The 22,112-nt window shown below is 38.2% G+C and overlaps 1 protein-coding gene across 2 annotated transcripts; it reads left to right on the top strand.

Moving 5' to 3' along the window:
* Nucleotides 1–1,932: 1,932 nt before the first annotated feature.
* LOC146476921 (gamma-aminobutyric acid receptor subunit beta-3-like) lies at nucleotides 1,933–21,907 on the top strand. Of its 2 annotated transcripts, XM_085113859.1 has the most exons (9): nucleotides 1,933–2,028; nucleotides 9,657–9,748; nucleotides 13,168–13,262; nucleotides 13,410–13,486; nucleotides 14,228–14,448; nucleotides 14,584–14,666; nucleotides 15,156–15,287; nucleotides 19,501–19,856; nucleotides 21,412–21,907. In XM_085113859.1, the coding sequence occupies exons 2-9, from the start codon at nucleotides 9,678–9,680 to the stop codon at nucleotides 21,661–21,663; spliced, it is 1,287 nt and encodes a 428-aa protein (XP_084969985.1). In that variant the 5' UTR covers nucleotides 1,933–2,028; nucleotides 9,657–9,677; the 3' UTR covers nucleotides 21,664–21,907. The 2 variants fall into 2 exon arrangements, with proteins under 2 accessions (XP_084969985.1, XP_084969987.1); XM_085113861.1 differs by lacking the exon at nucleotides 1,933–2,028 and having other exon boundaries at nucleotides 9,631–9,748; nucleotides 13,410–13,477.
* The last annotated feature ends 205 nt before the right edge of the window (nucleotides 21,908–22,112 follow it).

The following is a 22,112-nucleotide window of genomic DNA, read 5'->3' as shown; positions in this document are numbered from 1 at the left end:
ATGCTTTTTGTAGTTTAACAGCCATAAGTGAGCCATGAATGAACTAATCTTGCAACATTTGCCACTGTGTACGGTGAAGAGTAGATGTTGCGAAAAATAGTCAATCATTCTAGCAGATGAACACGTGACAAGGCTTCCAAGTGGCTGTACTTCCTGAGAGTAGTGGAGAAATTCAGTGTCCCTTCCAGCGCCTTATACATGTTAACTACGCTTCAATGAGTTCAGCACGTGAGTATTGTCGCTTAGTGTGGCCGGCTCAGTGTCCTTCCTCATTATCTTTCTTATATCCTGTTCGCAAACGTCTCTACGCTGACACGTTCTCGATCACTGGCTGTCTGCGTCTGGTTGTAAGACGTGACCACCTTTGTGGGAAGACCACGGGTCACCAAAGTGTAATATCGGAGTTTGCATGGAGTTAAAATTCGATCGATACTTACAATTTGCCCTCAAAAAACCTACAATAATTACAATTAAGTCTAACAAAGTTCACCTCGTGCGTTTTGCTTTGTTTTTGTGGCTTCTCCGGAGCTCCCGAAAACCGTTTTGAGTGGTATATCTCTCAGCGGCTTGTCCACGACAGCGCACGGCTGTACTAAGGCGAAAATTGTAAAGGTTGGGAAACTGGAACGCATGGCTTTGTAAACGGCTCCAGATATCTTAGTAACCCAGTCCCAATGTGAATATGAACTTTTATTGATCTTTGCATTGTAAGGTTACTGCCATTCCCTTTTAGTACCAGGTAAACAATCTTGCCGAAGAAAAACACTTAGCCAAAATCGCAATCGGCAACTGTTCTACACTATTCCATTGGCCACCAAAATATATTACGAAATGACTTTAAAGACCTTTAAAATCCCGATGTTCCGAAGCCATTTTGCTATTTTAAGTATAATCTGCCTGAGCTATAAGATACAAATTAAGCAATGATAGTGTAAAGCGGTAACAAAGACATATAGAGTATAGAGTACACATTAAAACTACCCGTGGCCAAATGAACACAAACAAACACACCTGTAGTCTAAGGCACCTCCTTATTGGTGCGCGGTTTTAGCGGATTATTCATATTTATTTACATGTATACCGCGCTCGCAGCTTGGATATTAAAATTATGAGGGTAGTAGGGGACGCGTCTCTTCAAATAAGAAAGTTACCGGAAAATCTGTACTGAGATTTTGTCATAACGATTTCCATAAAAAGGTAAGACTTATTAGCTCTCAATGATCATTTATATTACCAGAGAGTTTCAGTCAGTAGTACTGCGCTGGTCTCGACTGTTCTTTAACTCCGAAATCATTTTTTCCATTCATGGGTATAATGCCTAGTTACTGGATTAGAGATTGCAACATAGTATGTCATATTTTCAGTATTTTGAATCGTTGCTCTGCCTCAGTTTTTCTTCATTAAAACTTTTAACTGAATATCAACAACGATTAGTAGACTTGATAAGCAACAACAGAAAAATAAAATCCTGACTTAAGTTGCGCAATATATTTTCTTTCGATTTAAACGGAAAAACAATGAACCTTTTTTTAAAATCTGATTACAAATACTATCTGTCAGCCGTGGCGGTTGCCTATCATTCCTTAAGTAGTGATTTAATGTCTTCTTTCATGAGATTTGAACACTCTGCATGCGTAATTACATTGTGTTTGAATGAGGTTTTAGGTAATATATCTGGGTTCATATGGACACTAAATTGATTTACTAGAAATAGCAAATACCAGCTTCCATTGCGCTACTGCAAACCTATCCGTAATTGTGTTAATCGTGACATTAAGTTAGATTAGGATCAGATTTATAAAGTAGAGTGTAACTTGGAATAGGTGCCAAGCATACTGGTTCAGGTATTCGTCAAATGAAAATTGGCTTGAATTTAATAAGAAAAATCAGAATTTAACCTTTGGCGCTTGCAAACTGGACCAGAATACACGACAGCTTGTAAGCCGGCGTAATTCTTGAATGGAGATTGAGGGAGCGACTATTCCTCAGTGTCTGAAATGTATTTACCAATCCAGAAGGGACGGAAAGGTAAACTTTCGAACATAAGCTTTAGGCTTTATTCGTGCAAACTATATTTTTTGCGGCTTTCTTTCGGAGAGGACTTTTCCCGGGGAGGGTTTGTTAAAGGAGAGAATTATGTGTTTCAAAACTCGCAAAGCTTTAACACTAACTCTGAAACTATGTATCATCTGTAGGATTTAAGCGTCTGAGATTTGTGGTGGTTTAATATATCAGGTAGGTGGCTTATATTGGTAGTCGAGTCTTACTGCGGAATTTACGGTAAACCATTCACTTCGATGCACTTGTTGAAAAATGCGAATTGTTGAAGTCAAAAGCGGTTTGAAGTGGATTTTAAAATTCTATTCATTGTTTGAGAAGAGCGTGGTATTATCATTGAAGGAGTGTAGTGTTTCATTATTAATTAGAGGATTTAATTAATGTTAAGAAACCGTCAACACGAGAGCAACAACTAAAAGAATTTAAAAAGGAAATAACTGCGGGGCATGCAGCCAGTAGAATCAGAATCGTGCTATTCGAGGCATGGCAAGAAAACAATAGTAATAACAGGAAAAGAAACCAATAGTAAGGCATCAAATGAAAATAATAACAAGGATAGCAAATAATGCGGCTTGAAGCGTCGAAACTGTGGTCGTTGTCGGTTTTCGGTACTCTAAAGGTGCCGGAACACATATGACTGTCTCCAGCGTCTAAAAATGTTGTTTATAAGCGCTGAACTCGTCACTAAACGTGCAAAGTGATTCGCGCGAACTGACTATTTATTTAAATGAGCTTTCCGCGCACAGGCCGATAACGATTGTTAGACTGATTTTATTCACTCTTTGACTTTATTTCTTGATAATGATGTTAGCTATTACATCGAAACGTCGAATCGCTTTAATTTTTGTCTTTTTAGTTAAATATTTTTTCCCACAGTAAATCGTCCAGATATATCCGAGCGAAAAGTTTATTAACAATTTAATAAACAAGAAAGAGTTAGATTTGTCACCGATAGGTGATTCTGTATCAAAAGTGTTCTTAAAAGTAGTGTCTAACTCGTTCGAACCTTTTGACTTCCTAAATAAAGTTTCAAAGTTGCAGTGAATTGTATACTACTGAATTGTAATCAACCATCTTAAAAACTTCAAAATGATGATTTAGCTACTGTTCTCCATGATTTTTTGGTTCGTTATGGCTTGTTACAGGTATTGCTTCGAAGCGACCGTCATGATTACAAGATTTAACTTGAACATTGGTATGCATCAATGAATCATTATGTTTTTTCAGTCATAGTCGTTTGCAAACGTGTTCTTAAAAGTGTATATTATTACATCCAGAACCGGCCCCCACATAATCGAAGTAAAGACGTACGAAATCAATTTGGTTATAAAATGAGATGTCCCACTAACCGATGAGTTTAAGGGAAAGCGGCTTAATGTGAATTTTAGGTGGAGTTTTCCCTTTCTAGCTTACTTATAACTTTTCTTTTGAGACTTAATCACCGCTTCAAATACCCTGACGCTTTTTCTATGACATGATTTGGAATTTTAAGTGGAAGGGTGTTATTTCCTTGATTCAGAGCGCCCTCCCGCAACTAGCCCGTTTGGTGTCTTGAAACTGAGATAGCCACAGACCTCTTACCAACAAAAAAATTACCTTTAACCATTTTCAAATTTGCGCGTCCAAAAGCGACGCCCATGCGCCTATGCTGCTAATAAATTCATCCTTGAGTCGCACCTACACTAATCGAGTTTGAAACGATAGGCTTTTAGCACGAATCTTATTAATGGCAAATTTAAAAATTACAAGCTAAAATGTTCCGGCCACAATAAGAGATTTTGCATCAGTTTTTAACTCGGTAAAAATCAAACTTACAATGTGCTAAAATATTAAGGTGATTGTAGAGTCACAATGACAACAGCCAGAAGAAGAAGAAAACAATTAAGAAAACGCATTATAAGAAATTTGGGGTTGCTAAAGGCCAGAAAGGGAAGAAAATGATTGCAATCACTTCGGGCAGACTCTGAAAGTGATAAGAGATAACCACCTGGACCACAATTTTTAAGACCTCTCTTTTAGCACGCGTACGCATATTTACGAGGTAGCCGTAAATTGAAGTTTCTAACATTATAGTGTAACAGGGTCTTTCGGGGAATTTTAGCTCTGTGGCTAAGCGAGAGGTGCCCTGCTACCTACCGGGAGATTTTACATCAAGTGGACCAAATCTTCTTCACAGTAACATAGCGTTTATTGCAGATCTTGACTCATTCTCTTACAGGCAGAACTCAGGAACTTTTACTGAAGAACAGTTGTCATATAAGACCCGTAGCCAATAGTATTTCGACAACTCAATTTCACTTGCGTAAGCTTAACAAATGGAGGGAAATTCTAAAGAAATTACTTTTCACGCCTTTACAAACTGAAGCTCATTTCTTATTCGAAAGAACAGCAGGTGTTCAACACCTATGTGTTTTACTTGACGGTTAGAAAGGCTCCGATATTTCCTAAACTGAGTGAAATCTACTTTTACTGAAAAATGTCCCGTAACAATAGCTATTCACGTCCTCTCCATGGAGAAGATAAAATGGAGTTTAAAGCTGGATGCTTTTAGCGCAAGTCCGTTGTTCTTCAGACTTAGTATTTGCAAGCTAAAATATAGTGTTAGATTAATTTTGTCACCTTTGTTAAAATCAAAGTTAAAATATGTTAAACGGTAGGGTGATTATAATGACAACAGGGAGAGAAAAAACTATTTAAAAAGAATAAAATAAGCGATTTGGGGCTGTGAACGATTAAAACTGAGAAAATGATTGTGGCGACTCCAAGATTGAAAATTTTGAAGTTCAAGAGATACTGCCGTACATTGCCAACTTTGTTCCATTGCCAGGCCGTCCAAGCAACTAAGCAGGCAAGTATTTTTATTGTCTTCTGCCGGGAAAATGAAATGAAGTCTGCGATCAAGCAAATTTGCAATAATACGGAAGAGTAGCGAAAAGTTCTCCGCGGCTGGGGGGTTATAGCACAATAGAGCCTCAAAAACAAGTTTTGCTACCAAAAATATTTTCAGAATTCAGTTTCCTCCATGCTCAGCCCACGAAGTCCACTTAGTCTGTGATGAAATGCAAATCAGTCAACCAGGTAATTTTGCAAATACTCGCTGCAAAATGGATCAAGAGTACTCAAACGTTGAATAGCAGAGAATGTCATTTTCGCATACTAGAGCCTTTCGCTTTTACTTTTTTAATTCGCTCGTATTGACTGGATACTACAATCCCGAGCTTAGAAACGTGCAGTTGGTGAGTTCATCAGTTACTGATTTTAAATTTATCTTCTCGTTGAATTCATTTTCTTTCAGTCAGTCACCTTATCTGTTCAAAAACTTACCGTGTTAAACATTCACAATTTGACTGGTAATTGTGTTTATCGAGTTCAATATTTTGCTGAAACGCCTCCTTTCAGAGTTTTGGAAACTCGGCCATCCTGATATTCTCGTCTGTACCAACAGTCTAACGCTGGACTTCCATCGTTTTTACAAGTTTTAAAGTTTTCTTTTATCACATGGAAGCAACTTGGGTCAGTATCTCGTATGAAATTTCTTAGAAATAAGGTCACCGTTCTTATGAGGCAATATTTATTTACCGTTGCCGAAGGTTTTCTTGTGTGTGGTTTTGTTTACAGTCATTTTACATGCTTACATATGGTCAAGCACTTACTTGAGATTGTAGCTAACTCACCAGTGATTCTTTTTAGCTTATTGATAATAGAAACTGGAACGTCTTATTTTTAAGTCACACTGAAATGCAATACGCGAAAAGTAAGTTATTGCGATGGAAATGGAAATCTAAAAAGTGTTAATTGTATGGTACTGAGTAACAACTTTTCTGACAAGCAGCTTGTCTGAACATTGTGTCGTGACTGAAAAGTAAATAAAATAGGAAGGAGAGCAGTAACGATGAAGAAAAAAAGCATTAAACGATTTTTTTAATGTCATTTTAAAATACTATCTTAAGAAAGGTTAATCAATTTCAAAATTGGTCTACTTTAAGGTGGCCCGGCAAAGGAAGTTTTCACTTCTTCTCTGCGGGACTTTAAAATGAGGGAAGCTATTTGATTGTTATGAGATAGGAAGAGATTTAAAGAAAAAAAATTAACAGGGAATCAAACTGTTCTACAATTTTATACTGAACAACGATGAACATGAAATAAAAAGACCCGTCTCAAGTTAAATTTATCAGCAATATTCTTTTAATTAGGATGATTATTTCGTAAGACAAATAAGCAGTCTATTTACAGTCTGATGTGCGCCTGTCTATCCATCTAATTTACAAAAAAAAAAACGTTAAAAAAATAATTGATTTTGAAAATAAGGTTCGAGAAAACCTCCAACTGGCAGGAAGTAGAACCGTTTGCTGTTTATATAAGCCCTAGCTGATAATTAGAAGATTAAGAAAAATTATTTTCGTACCCAAACGTTCTTACTCTCTGATAGTTAACTTTACCCTTTTCTATACATTTGTGCCTGTTTCTACCTGTCTCCGGATTCTTGAGTCTAAGGAAGGACCATTAGAAAGGTGATGGGGTGGGGGGGGGGGGGGGGAGATTTTTAGATCCTTCGTCTACTGCCTGTGCAGGATTGTGTTGTTTTCTTTTGCGTTCGCTCCCTCTCCTCCCCCCACAGTAAATCCTTAAAGCAGCTAAACACTACTGGAACCAACATTTGCTCAGAATACAAGTGTTACTATAGTACCTCAAAACATGCAAGGTTCTTGAAAGATTTAAAAAACAAGATTTTCTCACTGCAAAGTGACGCTTGAAGTGTTTACCAGTCGGCCTTGAAGTCCTCGAATACAAGCAAAGGAGGGCACGAGCATCACTGATACGAACTGGAAAAAATTGTAAAAATAAATATTTCAAGTCTTCAACAGATTGAGTGACTCAAGTTCGAAGCATCCAGAGAACTTATCCTTCATATGGTAAAAATTTGTTTTTTATTCTTACTTCTGCAATGTTTATAGTATGCGCTTAACTGGCACCATTTTCTTGGTAGTAACATGCATGAACCATTTTGTAATCCTGAGGGAAATGAGCCCTTGAATATTTAGTAACTAAACCCCTTCAGGCGGCTGGTATATCGGACTAATGCCCAAGGCTAAAATAAAAACTACCACTGAGTTCCCGAGAAGCGAAGCTTCGAGGGTAAGTGTGAAATAGTAAGGACAATTTTTAAGCCGAGTGCATTATCCTCCGATATTCTGAAACGAACGCGCTTTTCGGTGGAAAAGACAAAACAGCGTGATTGCAGTCAAATAACTGCAAGCTAACTAGTTTGCTAGGTTTTATCAAACTATGATTGGATTTCAACAACTAAGACCTATAACTGTGGTGATGGAAAAAAAATCGTGCGACTATTATCAAATCGGACGACTGTTATGGTCTAACAAACCGCAGTCTGATTTTGTACCACATGACGTGTTTAATTTTGTGAGAACATTAATCAGTAGGTTATAATTCCGGATATCCTTGGAAATGCTTTGTCTGTAAAGTCCTTAAATTAAACTTCCTCAGTCTGATCATGGCCTCACTTTCAAAAAGAGGCTGAAGGGAATTCATAAATAGCTAATGGCTAAAGCCGACAGAATCAACTAAAGAGGGCGACACTATATATTTATTTGTCTGTTTTAAATTTAGGTTATGATTATCAACATGCAGAATCCAGAAAAAGTAGCGGCCATAATTGTGTTATTTTTTCAAAGAGTGGGAAGCTCAATACTAAGGTAACTATCACTGAAATGTAATCAACAAGTATGACTCGCGTGATAGCTACAACCGACTGGGAACCAATCAAGAGTTGGCAAAATTGGTTGCTTATCATTAATACACTAATGCAGTTGGGGAAGTTCCTTTACACTGATTCCTAGAGTAAATGAGCAGAACAAAATGTTTAAAGCTCTATTTACTTTCATAAAGTGTGTCGGCGAAAACTTCACAAAATCGTCTGCAAAACGGCGACTGAAACAAAATAAATTGACCTCGATCCTGTCAAATAATGCAAAAAATCTTGCAGGTAAAGTAGTAGATCCCTTGAAGACGTCTGACATCGGCATCTGGCAATATTATTTTTATCGAAGCCAAAAACAATTAACTCAAGAATGCCTTCACTCGCTAATGGATGGATTTACCTTCAAAACTTTTGCGTTATCTATGTTTTCAAATAAGCGTGGGTTGTGTCAGTTACGTATAACACAGGGGGGAGGGGTCAGGGATTTTGAGGGAAGGGATTGCAAAATTAACCTGGGTTTGCAAAAACGTGCCCGCCCTCAAACTACGCAGGGCCCAAAACTACAACTGTACTCAGTATCTAAACACTTCCCTCCCCACCCATGTGTTTTCACACCCAAATGCGAGTCATTCACCTGCACTTTAAGTCTGACCCTAGGCTATGTATCCTCACCAGCCAATTGAATTTGAAGTGTTACAATTTGGCCTTAAAGTCCTCGAATGCATACGACTTACAGACAAACAGCCTCATTTTGTCGCCTAAGGAGGGCATGAGCATCACTCAACAGGAACAAAAACTGCAAAAATAAGTATTTCAAGCCTTGAGCAGTTAGAAGTTCGGAGTATACAGAGAACCTACCCTTCACATGGTAAAAATTTGTTTTTCATTCTTACTTCTTCTGCAATGATTATAGCATGCGCTTAACTGACACCATTTTCTTGGTAGTAACATGCATGAACCATTTTGTAAACCTCACAGAAATGAGCACTTTAATATTAGTAAAATAAATAATAAGGCGGCTGGTATATTGGACTAATGCCTAAGGCTGAAAGAAAAATGACTAGTTCCCGAGAAGCGAACATTTGACGGCAACTGTGAAATTTTATGAACAATTTTTAAGTCGAGGGCATTATCCTCCGATATTCTGAAACGTACGCGCTTCTCTGTGGAAAAGACAAAACAGCGTGATTGAAGCCAAATAACTGCAAGCTAACGAGTATGCTAGGTTTTATTAAACTATGATTGGATTTCAATAACTAAGACCTATAACTGCGACGATGTCTCTTTGTTTTTCTTGTGGAAAAAATCGGGCGACTATTATCAAATCGGACTACTGTTATTAACAAACCGCCATCCCATTTTGTATTACATGACGTGCTTTGTTTTGAGAAAACGCGCAGAAATTAATCGGTAGATTGGCTATAATTAACAATTTTTCCACGAACGCGCGTTGGATATGAGATGATATATAGCGAGATGGCTGTAATCATCTCATATCCAACGAGCGCGAGTGGATTAACTGTTTTATTAACAACAATCAAGAAATATTGTTAGATTTTGCTGATTTCGCTTTGCAAGAACAATCAGAGGACAATTTAATGATCGCTTTTTCTCGGGCATGGTATAATGCCTAATATACTATGGCCACTAAGCCAATCAAATCGTTGGAATTATATTAGACACTGATCCAGTTCTTAGTAATGCCGGGTAATTATCCTCGGGAAGGCCTTTGTCTGTAATGTCCTTACATAGAACTTTCTAATTCTGATCGCAGGCCTCATTTTGAAAAAAGCTGATGGCAATTTATAAATAGCTAAGGGCAAATGGAACAGAATCAACTAAAGAGGGTGACACTATATATTTATTTGTCTGTTTTAAGTTTTAGGTTGTGATTATCAACATGCAGAATCCAGTAACAGTAGCGGCCATAATTGTGTTATTTTTTCAAAGAGTGGAAAGCTCAATACTAAGGTAACTATCACTGAAATGTAATCAACAAGTATGACTCGCGTGATAGCTACAACCGACTGGGAACCAATCAGTAGTTAGCTGAACGAATTGGTGTAAAATTGGTTGCTGGTCATTGCATTTGGGGAAGTACCTTCACACTGATTCCTTAGAGTGGATTGCTATCATTAGAGTCAAATTCAGTCACATGCCTAAACGAATGGACTCCGAATTTGCGTACTAAGGAGTTCTTACAAGCTACAAGTGGCTGTTTTCATTGGTAATAGGGCAATCACATAGACATAGAAAACAACCAGTTCAATTTTACATTGAAAATGAATTTCAACGTTTGAATATTTGAGCAAAACAAAATGTTTTTGTTGTTATCTAGACCTGTGCTAACATTCCAGCAGAACGCATACAGTATATATAGAATTCCAGCAGTGATTATGAGAAGAGTAGATTCGTTTCACCACACTTGTATAATTCTCTTTCTCTCTGTCTCTGGGTGTATGTAGCGGTACTTTAGAGTACCGACAATGGTAGCCTGTGAACAGGTTCCCAAGTGGGGTATAGTTCGAAGACTAAAATCGAGGTCGGAGAGGGGGGGGGGGGGAGAGAAAGAAAAGGAAGGAGCCTGTGGACATTCCAGTTTGATGCCGCCGTTTCGCCTCCTTGTAATTAACCTGTGAGAAATATGTTAACAAGGTAATTTTATGCCAATCATTCATTCCGCTCGAATGAGTCAAAATATCAATAATATTTGGCAATAAGGGGAAATTCAGCGAGAACGAAAGCGCACAAATTTGTAGATTCTGCGAACAATTCTTAAGACGCGAAAAAATTCTTAAACGCAAAAGAGTACCGGTAGTTTCATTTTTCAACTCTTTAAGGACAGTGCCTACTAATACCGAAGTATTTTTGCGTGGTTAATGACTATGCAGGAAAAGCAGGTCTTAGCAAGTGTTATTGGAATCCAAAAAGAAAAATGGGGGTAACCAGGCATTTTTTAGAGATAATTAAGCAACAATTATTCCAAAAAACAGTAAAATACAAAGCAATGTATGGCATTTTTTCCCAAACTGAAGCTTTATTATCTCTGAAAAATGCGTGGTTATCCCCAATTTTCTTTTTGCTTACCAAGAGCACTTGCTAAGTTCTGCTTTCTCCACATAGATTTAAACCACGCAAAAATATCCCTGTATTAGTAGGCACCACCCATAGGAAACCCGAGTATCCCAAGATGCGCAGAACGTTTGCGCACTAACAATAGTAGGCACCGTCCTTAAACACGGAGCGATCCTATAAGACCAGGCTGAACGGTTCAGACTGTCAATCAAAAATCCAAAACGCGCGTATCGGATTGGTTGATTACCAAAAATCTTATTTTAGCACGTTCAAGTTCCCGCAACTTCAATTCGAAAGGACGTGACGAGTTGGCGGAAAAGCTGTTTTAGTTCGAATTATTTTGTTCAAAATCAATCCAACGAATATGGTACAGGAGAAGAATTTAGAAAGTTAAGCTATCCGTCTATTTTGAGTTCAGAAATTCATTTATCGGCTGGTAAAATCTTATCCTTTCGAGATATTTCCGAAATGATTAGGATAAAGTTCGTAAACAAACTCTGTCTCGAAATAGGTTGTTCTTCTGAAACCGGCTTCCGAGATGGAATCGCTTCGATCCTTTGTGTCGTTTAGTGGGGGAGAGATAAGTAAAGACACAAAGTCGTACAAACGAAACCTAAAAGAAACAACGGAGCGGGAAACGGAGGAGAAAAGTGAAGTGTCTCAAGGGGCGAGCGATCGCACGCAAGACGACGGAGCTGATAATCCTTTTGAAGCCGGCCTCTCTCTCTATTGTTTACTGTATATAATAAAACTTAGAATATATTTGGTACTGGCTAATTTTAAAAATGATGTGAGAGACATTGCCATTATCATTTCATCCATAAGATAAATGAGAGCAACATCGGGTCGTGTTTTGTTTATATCTTTGGTGATTTTTCGAATTAGCAAATTATTCAAATGTGCATGATCAGGTACGAAATGTGTTTAGATGTTTTTATTTTTGACTTGTGCATAAAAGTTTAGAATTTATTGCTGCCACTTCCAGCGAATTAGTAGAGTTAGTTTTCACGTACGTGATCGATAGATACACAAGCGGTAATAAACATGACGACTCGAGCGGCCGTTTAGCGGAGAACATCTGCTAAATTTTGAAAATCCTGCCAGTTTTGGCAAACTCGTTTTGGTTATCGGCATGTTCAGATGGAGGGATGCAGATGTCCAGTTCGTCGCAGGCTTCAGTTCATAATGGTTTCGATCTTTGTACTGTGTATTTGGTAGAAGGATTTCGAATTTCGAGGTAAGTTTCATATAATCTTTCGATTGCGGCAACGAAACTTGATTATTTCCGTTATTATCGTTAATCTCGCTAATTTCTGGTGTTTTACAAGATATATAGTTAGCGTTTAGCTTATTTTTATTGATAAATCGATTCCCTCTTCGATTTTACAAACGATAGTTCTTCTCTCTTTTTTCCTCGACCGTTACCGATGCCACCCACCATTATACTGGTCCGTTTGGAAGCCAACAAAGCGCTTCAAAGGGGCGTGTCCTTCCCTTTTATAGGATCGCTCCGTGTTTAAAACAAGAAGTTGCTTGTTTTTCCTGGGCAACAAACTCCAAAAGATTCGCAGACCGTACGCCGACTGATGAATCATGTATCTGGTATCACAAGACGGCGACATTCTGAAAGAATGTCCACAGGCTCCCTTCTTTCTTTCTTTCTTTCTTTCTTTCTTGCTCCCATACTGCGCTCCGCTCGCCCGGTTCGCTGAGTTTTCTTTTCGGCCTTTTCCCCGCCTGAGAGCCTGTTCACAGTCGCCCGGTTCGCCGAGGTTTCTCTTCGCCCTATACCCCACTTGGGAGCCTGTTCACAGGCTAGTGCTTCAGTATAATGTTCAGAGTGCAAGTAACATCATTTGGAAAGGATTAAGAGAGAAGGGGGTCGTATTTTTTCCTTGAGGTATAGAGGGGAGAAGTTATACATGAATAGGGAGGTTTGAAAAAGAGCCAATGCAAAATAAGTCTTTTACACTATACTGTGTAACTCTACTGTGTGATACATAATGAGTGAAGCTTTATTGACGCATAACTTTAAAAAAAGCTTTCAGAGTGCTAGTTGTTCTTGAAAAAAAATGGAGCCCTCGAAATGAAATTATCAGTGATCCGCTGGTATAATTATAGGTCATAACAAACCCCGTAACGAACCACGTACAATTCTACTGAAGGGCCATGACTTCATAAGTGGTTGCGGAGCAATAAAGTTCAGCCCATTGTTTCCAGATTGTAGGCCTAGCGCAGGGCAGACAGAAGCAAGGGCTGAGCCGGAACAGAGGGCACTCACGTTTTGCTGAAAGATATCTTTTCTTTCGATTTAGTGACAACTCAACTCAAGTTACACAAGAAGTGTCAAGCGTTATTATGCGGCTTATGGCGGACGAAAGTCACAGATTTGTTCGACCAAATGCAGGAGGTATGGGGCACTTTATGATAACATGATTTGAGGGTAGTGCATGATTGTGCTGTCACTTTCAAACAATTTTCGTCAATAAATCAAACAATTTGTAACGATTTTTAGTAATGAAATGCGAGACTCCATTTTAATACTTTTATTTCACAGGAAGGCCAACAACAGTCCAAGTCGATATGCAGATAGTTTACATTGGAGACTTTCAAGAAGCTGACATGGTTGGCCAGGTTTCCTTTCGTGTTCATTTCTTCCCGTCTTTACCACGATTCTCTCTCATACACCCTAACACAAAAACTGTTCATCCTTGTTCATTCTTTTTTATTATCGTTTCAGTTTTTAACATTTTCATCTCTTTGACTCTTATGAACTTGGTTTATCAAAAGTAGGTCGTTACCTAAGGCGCTGAGGAAAAACAGTAAAATAATAAAAAAAAAACGCGAATGTGTATACCTCAAAAGACTAAGGCAATACAGACTTTTCTTAGTGTTTTGCTCCTCAGAGTTCCCCGCTGTCTTTCACTCGAAACAACTTATGCCCGGTAAAAGACCCAGGAGAAAGGCTAGCATGCGAGGACAATCTCAGTCTGCGAAAAAAGGAACTGAACCCGAGAATCGCAATCATTGATAGGGGGAGTGCTAAAAACACTGAAATAATTCTATTCTCGTTTTCTGAATAATCGAAAAAGAAGGAACAAACGAAAAAAACAGACCACATTCACCAAAACCTAACAACACCAGCTACAATGCTGCACTCATGTAAGAAAACTGTTTTGTGGGATTCAAAGTTGCCTTCGGGAGGGGGTGGGGGAGTAAGTTACGTTTTAAACGGATAACATTTCTTCTTTAGTCAGATTACGAGCACCCAATTAGTAGTTAACAGCATACTTTAAAGATTTGTACCAACCTCTTTTGTCCACCATTATAGGCTTATCGTGTATTTTCTTATCTGTTTGTTTGTTTGTGTTACAGGCTTTTTCTCTAGAGTTGTACTTCCGTCAGTACTGGCAGGATAACAGATTAGCTTACATGAAGCCTAACACACAAATCACGTTACCTGGAAATACCGCTGACAAACTGTGGCAGCCTGACACTTTCTTTGAAAATGGAAAGAAAGGAGAGTTGCATAAACTGACAACCTTAAACAAGGTCATGACGATTCACCCTGATGGTAGAGTATTTGTTAGTACAAGGTAAGTTCATATTTGACCTTAATGAAGGCAAAACTCTGAGTCCCCGAAGCTGTTTCAGGGCATCATACTATAGTGCTTTTAATTATTCATTGTTATTCGTCATGCATGCTGAAATATTCCTATCTTTCATTGTAGGATCACTTTGACATGTTTATGTGCAATGGATTTTCGCAAGTTCCCTATGGATCGACAAGTGTGTCACTTAAACTTCTTTAGTTGTAAGTTAACTGAACTCAATCTGATTGAAAAACAGTGATGATAAGGTATCATTGTTACTGTGTTAATTGCGGTCTAATTAAGTTGAATTGTATCACAGCTGCATGTCTACCGTATGGTAGGAAGTGAAATATATAATGGTATGGACTTTTGATCAACTGATGTAACGAGATAAAGAAGAGCAAGAATAAAGTTATAACACAATCCAGTTAGGGGTATTGTTTAGTCAAACTCTTTCTGTAGCAAGTAGTTTGCTCTTTATTGTATCAAAGACGTATTAGCCATGTTGACCCGTATTGCATTTCTTGTTTTCTGATCTGTTTGATGTGTCTTGCAAAGTAGTAGGAGACTCGTAGGATATGAACTCAATTTATTTATTTATTTATTTATTTATTTATTTTTTATCTTACGCCGAATACATATCATAGCTACGTGTAAGTCACTACTGTCCTCCGTTCTCATATATCTAATATTTTATCTTTTGTTTTTAGATTCCTTTACTGCAGATGATATCGTGTATAAGTGGAAGAAAGAAAACAAAACTTGGTCACCAAATCTTGAAATCGCCCAGTTTACGCTTGATTCTGTTACCGTCCAACAAAAAGGCAAAACATATGTAACTGGTACGTGTGATAGTCGACAGGGTTTCTTCAGATGTTACGGTTTAATTTTAATTTTTGCTTGAGATTTTTCAAACCCACTTCATTTTTATTTTACATACATCCTTTATTTATTATTATTATTATTATTATTATTATTATTATTATTATTATTATTATTATTATTATTATTATTATTATTATTATTATTATATTATTATTACTTGATAAGTAGGTCAGTACCGGCAACTGAAGAGTTGATGTGGACCTACAACTTATTAAGCCCTAACTAACTACTAATATTATTTACAATTGGTCCAAATTACATATTAAAACATTTAAATGAACAGGTTACTAATAAATATAATTCGTAAGATCCTTATTATAATTTGTTAAGGTGCCATTATCGAAAGAAACGTTGTTCAGTTGTGTTTAGTTTTGCTCAAGAGCTGCTTTGAAACAGGCTAGCCTTTCTAAGTTCCTTGACTTGATATCAAGTGTGTTCCATACAACAGGACCTCTAAAAAAGTATTTTTTCCAAGTTCGTTGTTCTTTCTTTTAGATTTGAGGAGCAGGCCTTTGCGCATTTATTCGGTGAAAGTAAAATCTGGTGATAGTCTTGTTCAGATCTTGTTTAATCTTACTGGAAACACTTCGATCGCAAGCCTTCATTTATATAAGTATCCTAGGTCTTGCCGCTTAGTACATGTACAGTCTAAAACATAAAAATCCAAAATACTTTGCGGCTTTAACATGCAGGCTCTCGATTTCTGCGAGCATGGAAACCGATCAGTTTCCCCAGACAGCAATGCAATAAATCAAATGAGGAATAATGTTTTTTTACTAAATTTCCTCCAGACGTTTAGTTAAGCTCATCCGCTGAACGACTTGTGTACCTCACGGCAGCATGCTCTCTTCACACGAGTCTGTTGTTTACAATAACACCCAATAATTTTGTTTTGTTAGTATATTCAATTTCCATATTTCTACACTTAAAACTGCATGGTAGGGTCCCACAAATCGATTTCTTTGTATTATCATCACACCAAATTTTCCACTGAGTGTGTGAAGTTAGCTTGTTGAGCTCCTACCAAGAATAGACTTCTTCAAAAAAAATACCGCATCGTCAGCAAGCCCCAATTATATCGGCCGTTGTGTCGTCGGCGTATAGACGTAACTCTCCTCGTGATATACTGTAAGAGAAATCGTTCACATAAATTGAGTACAGCCTTGGTTCAAGAAGTGACCCTTCGCTTGTAGTAAAGGTGATCTAACACCATTTTAAAAGCTCAACAAATTGATGGCGGTGGGATAAATAACCATAACTTTCCGCTCAGTCCGCAAGCTTACATTTTGTAATATAAAATGTCATGAGAAACGGAGTCAAATGCCTTTCTAAAATCATTGGAAATAGCTCCTATAACTTCGCCTTCGTCTACAAAATGTTCCGGCCCAGATTCCGTTAGGTACAGTGGTAGTGACTCTGACAGGATTCCCTTTTTGCAGCCCCATTGGTTTCTCCGAAGAACCTCACGAAGATGTGATTATCAACATTTGGTCAAAATGAAAATGTTCTTAACTGATTTTCAGCCGGGGTAATGTTCTTAGTATGTGATCTTAGATTAACCTTAGCCTCAAGATTCTTATTAAAAAAAGAATTTCCGCCTTTGTGTAATACTTTTCAATCTGCCAAATTAAGGTGTTTGCTTTCCTCATAACTCATTTCTTCTTATGTTCGTTATGCTGTAAGTGATCTCCTTGGCAATAATTTTCAATTCTCTCGGTTTTATTCCATCAGTTCCATGAGCTTTTCGTGTATTGATTTTGCTTAGCTTGTACATAGTGAAAATCTTTTTTTTTTTTTTTTGAGGCTGTATGCCAAAGGCGATAGAGTACTCCGAGAAATAAAAGGCAGCCTGTCAGAACATATTGGTAATGATCTAGAAGCTAATTTCTCACCCACTGTACACGAACGTGATCTTGTCATCTCTGACTGGGCCAATTCGTTTGTATTTCTTTTCACGCCTTGTCAGTTGTTATAATTTTCCAGATATCTCTTGAGCCTTTCTCAGTTTCGCTTAACGTTTTTGTTGGTTTTTTTTGTGTGTGTGTTTTTTTTGATACTCAACTACAGCTCTTTTGAGAGTTTTGTTTACTCTATTTCTCCGTTCCGGCTTTGTACTTTTCTCTATCCTCAATACTACCTGACTTTTGTACTCTACGCAGCTGCTTGTACCCTTCATTCTAAGCTTTTGGATACTTCCGCTTATCCAATGCAGTTTTCTTGAACGAATCTTTGCTCGGTTTTTATGTCCTGACTAATAGCACATCTATCATGCAGCAGTTGTCGTTGAGATCATCAAACACATTACAGGCATGCCACGGGGCAAACGCAACCTGTTCCTTAAATGCAACCTGGTTTACAGTTTTTCCAGTCAATCACCGATTTGAGCCGAGGGACTCTTGTTCTCGAGACTGGTTTCAAGACTGTCTAAATTATGAAATCTGTGATACGCAATCGGCCTATGTCAAAAACCCCAGCGTTCACAACTTTATTTCTGTCACTTATAATTTAGAGACCAATTAAAATTTTTGAGTTTTCATTTATTCTAGTTGCTCGATTGATGAAGTTTACCAAACCAAACTTCCTCGGACATTTATGAGCTCAGAGTCATTCACCTGTACTTTATCCCGCCGGTCTCATTTTATTAAACAAAAATTAGATCTCCCGTTATCACAATGTTGTTTCTTTTGCTGCAAAAATGTTTAATTGCTCTTCTAACATTTCAAAGAAGGTCATGTCCTTAGGAGGCCTGTACTTGTTGGAGAACACTATGTTTTGTGGGTGCCCACTGCCCACTATGCCCACAGCCCAGGAATGAGGTTTGTAATATCAACAACATCCCGGATGTTGTTGAGACGGGATGTTGTTGAGATTACAAGGACTCAGCATTAAACAACACTACAGACACCTTCACCGTCTTCGGTCCGCGGTCCGATCCGTTTCGCAGTGATTTGTATTCTGGGATTTGAATATCATTCGGTCAGTAATGCCTAAAACTTCAAACTTCACAGTTGGATCTCCTGTGTCTTAGCCTTTGTCAGTAATCCATCGACATTTTTATGAGCCAATTCATTTGTTGGAAGGTTTTTCCGCCGTAAGAATCGAGAAGTGATTTCTTTCTACTGAGTTTTCCTCTTGCGTTGTTAGATTAGAACTTGTTAGATGAGTACAGTGATGAGTAGCGTGTGGCTGATTAAAAAAGTGAAATTCAAAGCAGCTGGGGCAGAACCACGTCGACGTTGAAGCATTGGTCAGTTCGCTGTATTGGCGTTGGGTCACATTTCAGCTCTTTAAATTGCAAACACAACACACAGTCACGCCAAACACTTGTTTGAAGCTTGATTTATGGATCTCGGTTTGGGTTGATATCCCCACTGATTTAAAATAATCGTGTAAGCTGAAACGAAGGTGATGAATTTGCGTCGTAGTTAAGTCTTGTAGCGAAATAACCCTTACAAAAAGGAGTTGATCCAAGATGGCGGTGTAGCCGGCCGGAGTCTTTCGAACTGCGATAAACAAGATGATCTAGTTCTTCGTTATGGAGCATACAGGAATCATCAAAATAAGTTGAAATCGCTGCCAGCGAAGCAACTCATATTGTTTTTTGAGACAGAACTCTAGCGAACAAAAAAAAGTCGAGCTTAACATAAAGCGCCTATCCGCTTCACGTTGCTGAGTTATGCACTTTTTGCACCAAGCTTACACAGCAAGTAATTAATCCGTCTTTGGCTACTAATTTTGTTTGGATTTGTTGTTGATAGATATTGTTTACTGCTTGTATTGTGTTGGTATAGATATTACTTGCTGTTTGTGTTGTGTTGATAGATATTGTTTACTGTTTGTGTTTTGTGAAAAAAAACTACCAAAACGAATCGCAAGTAAGTTCGAAGACCTACATTAAAAGGCAAGAGCAAAACCTTAATGACTTCGTGTTAGTCTCGAAAGAATTATACAGTTAAAAGTGGCTCAGAACTTTCATACCCAGTTGCGGGGAATAATGTCACGCGAATTTCTCTGGCGATTTGTCACAGCCCGTGAAGTCTTGATACAAGTTCCTCGAATTAAAATTATTTCCTTTGGTCAAGTTAATAACTAATAATATCTCATTTTTAACCAAGAAAGCTTCTCCATCGTAAGCTTAAGTGGTATTATACCTTCCGTTCCCTTTTTCAGGTAATTACTCTGTTCTGGGAGTAAAATTTGTATTCACCCGACGCATTGGTCACTATCTGACAAGAGTCTACATTCCGGCCATATTTATTGTACTCCTGTCCTGGCTTTCATTCTTTGTCGATCGGACGTCAGCTCCAGCTCGCGTCTCTCTTGGAATTACGACGATTCTAACGATGACTACACTGTTAATCGGAATTGGCCAGGGATCTTTGCCCGTGGTATCGTATGTGAAGGCAGTGGACTGGTACTTAATTGTGTGCTACACCCTTGTATTTGGTGCATTTGCAGAGTACGTGCTGATAAACAGCAAAGGGCCATCGGGAAAAATCGAACCAACTACGTGTAATCATCAATTGGTAAGCTGCCTTTTTTTACTGTTTCTGAAAGATCGTAAAAGGTATGAACCGTACAAACTCGAGTTATGAACCTTAAGTTTCATTGGGCAGATCACGATAAACCAACTGATCAAGACTGGTACCTCGTCGGCCAAATCACGGACAAATCACGTTGTTCTGATTAGCGTTCTTGTTATACTTTATTCCAAAAGATACAGATTCAGATTGCGTCAACGCAAAAATGTGTCGTTCTTTTTATTATTCTTCAAACGAACTTAAGAAGAGAAAAATAAGAGTGACCAATACATACCATTTCACAAAAAGTTTCCTTCTTTCTTTCTTTTTTTTCGTTCTTGATATTGAAAATGGGTATGGATTTGTAATTCACATTTGAAAAGGGTGTTGATTTGAAGAACCGGGGGTATGCCGAAACCAAGAATCTCTTAGAGTACCTCTCCTGAGCAATGGAAACGGAACATATATATGCCTTTTCTAAAAAGCCGTGTCTTCATACCCGATAGTTGGAAACAGTCAGAGAAAAACCACAGGTAGCCCAAGCTCTAGAAGCCTTTATTAGACCTTTGTAACGTCACGTTGTAATTTTGAGTGTCATGATGAGTATCCGCACTAACGTAAATTATAAGAGTTTGTATGGGAATTTATAAACTTGTTTAGGAGTCGAAAATAAAGAACACGAATCGAACAAAGATTCCTTTCCTTGTCCATGTAAGTGTTTGTGTGACATATTTTGGCGGTAACGTAAGACTATTGTTTCTGTGGCGTATTTTGCGGGGCCGTTTCAGCGCGCCAGATTCCAGTGGGTTTTAGATTCGCCGTTTTCCTCTGTTTATATTTATAAAGACGAAAACACCGAACTTAAAACTCACCGAGAATCGTGCTGAAACGGCCAACATACGCCACAAAAACACTAACAAGGTATCAAGGAGACCTAAACACGTTCGTACTTCCCATATAAACCCTCACAATTTACGTCATTGCGGCAACTCATCGTGACATTCAAATTACAACATGTCGTTACGAAGGTCTAATAAACGCTCCTGGAACTTGGGCTACCTGTAAAAAAAACCTAAATACCCGACCATCCGAAAGAACACGCCTGAACAAAACACGGGTCACAAGTCACAACAACGGGGCACCCGTACTACCGCGCTATGTCTAAAAAAAACTTCGACAATCAGTCTCCCACAGTCCCACAGTCAGAGGGAGAGAGAAAGCGTCTCCATCTTTGTAATGGCTTGCTCCAAAGCTCGAAGAGTCCTCTGCTGCTCTACTGCTCTGCTGCATGAGCCATAACAGACGTTTTGCGAATGTGTTTGATTTTTAGTATATGTATTGTTAAGCTTTTGGACTTGAAAACTATGAACTCCTGTGCACGTACGTATTTACGTGCCAATGTTTTAAAGAATACTTCTGGGGTGAGGGGTATGCAGTATATCTCGTATCTCTGAAAAGTGGTATCTCTTATTTTTTATGCTCGAAAATGAAAAAAAAAGAAAGAGAGAGAGAGAGAGAGAGAGAGAGAGACACGATATTAACTCATGAGGATTTATTTCAGAATTCCAGAAAAAGCGCCGATCTCACTAGTAGTGGGTTTCTCGATGCCTCAAGATCACTAGACGATAGTTACAGCAGCAGCGAAAGAGCTGAACTGAAGTCAAGCATATGTTACATGCCCTACGTCAAGACTGTTCTTAAGAAGTCTTTAAAATACAATTCATTGGACGAGTCAGTTAAGATAGTTTTTCTAGCTACCTTTATTGCGTTTAACTTATTTTATTGGTTTTATTTTTTGTACTTCGATTCCTAAAATCCGACTGATACAGTTAAATTTTATTTGAGAATTCTTTCAACAATTTAATTCAATTGGTGGTAAGTCCTTGAGGAGGAGAGTTGACACCATCGTCTCTGCGTTTTCTACGCGCTCACTGGCTTGAATGTTCGGCGCTTCCACCAAATTTGTAAACTGTCATCTTACGATTTTATGATTTTATGTAATAAGCCAGACATAATTTAGCATAAAAAACGTTGAATGGCAACTGTTACGCCGCAAAATGTAACAAGAATCGCCGCAAAATGCAATACTTACGCATAATTCAATAAATTATTCAACGCAAAATGTAAGAACTTTTCTGATGCATAATGTAATAATGCAAAATGTAAAGCCTGGTTTACACATACGAGGCAGGCATAAGCATAAACACAAGCATAAGCACAAGAAACCTACGTGTAAACCAGTGCGACGCAAGCATAACCGCC

The sequence above is a fragment of the Pavona decussata genome, unplaced genomic scaffold (genome assembly GCF_977016875.1).
Source record: "Pavona decussata unplaced genomic scaffold, jaPavDecu1.1 SCAFFOLD_72, whole genome shotgun sequence".
Classification (NCBI taxonomy): domain Eukaryota; kingdom Metazoa; phylum Cnidaria; class Anthozoa; order Scleractinia; family Agariciidae; genus Pavona; species Pavona decussata.
This window is presented reverse-complemented; position numbering and strand designations above follow the sequence as displayed.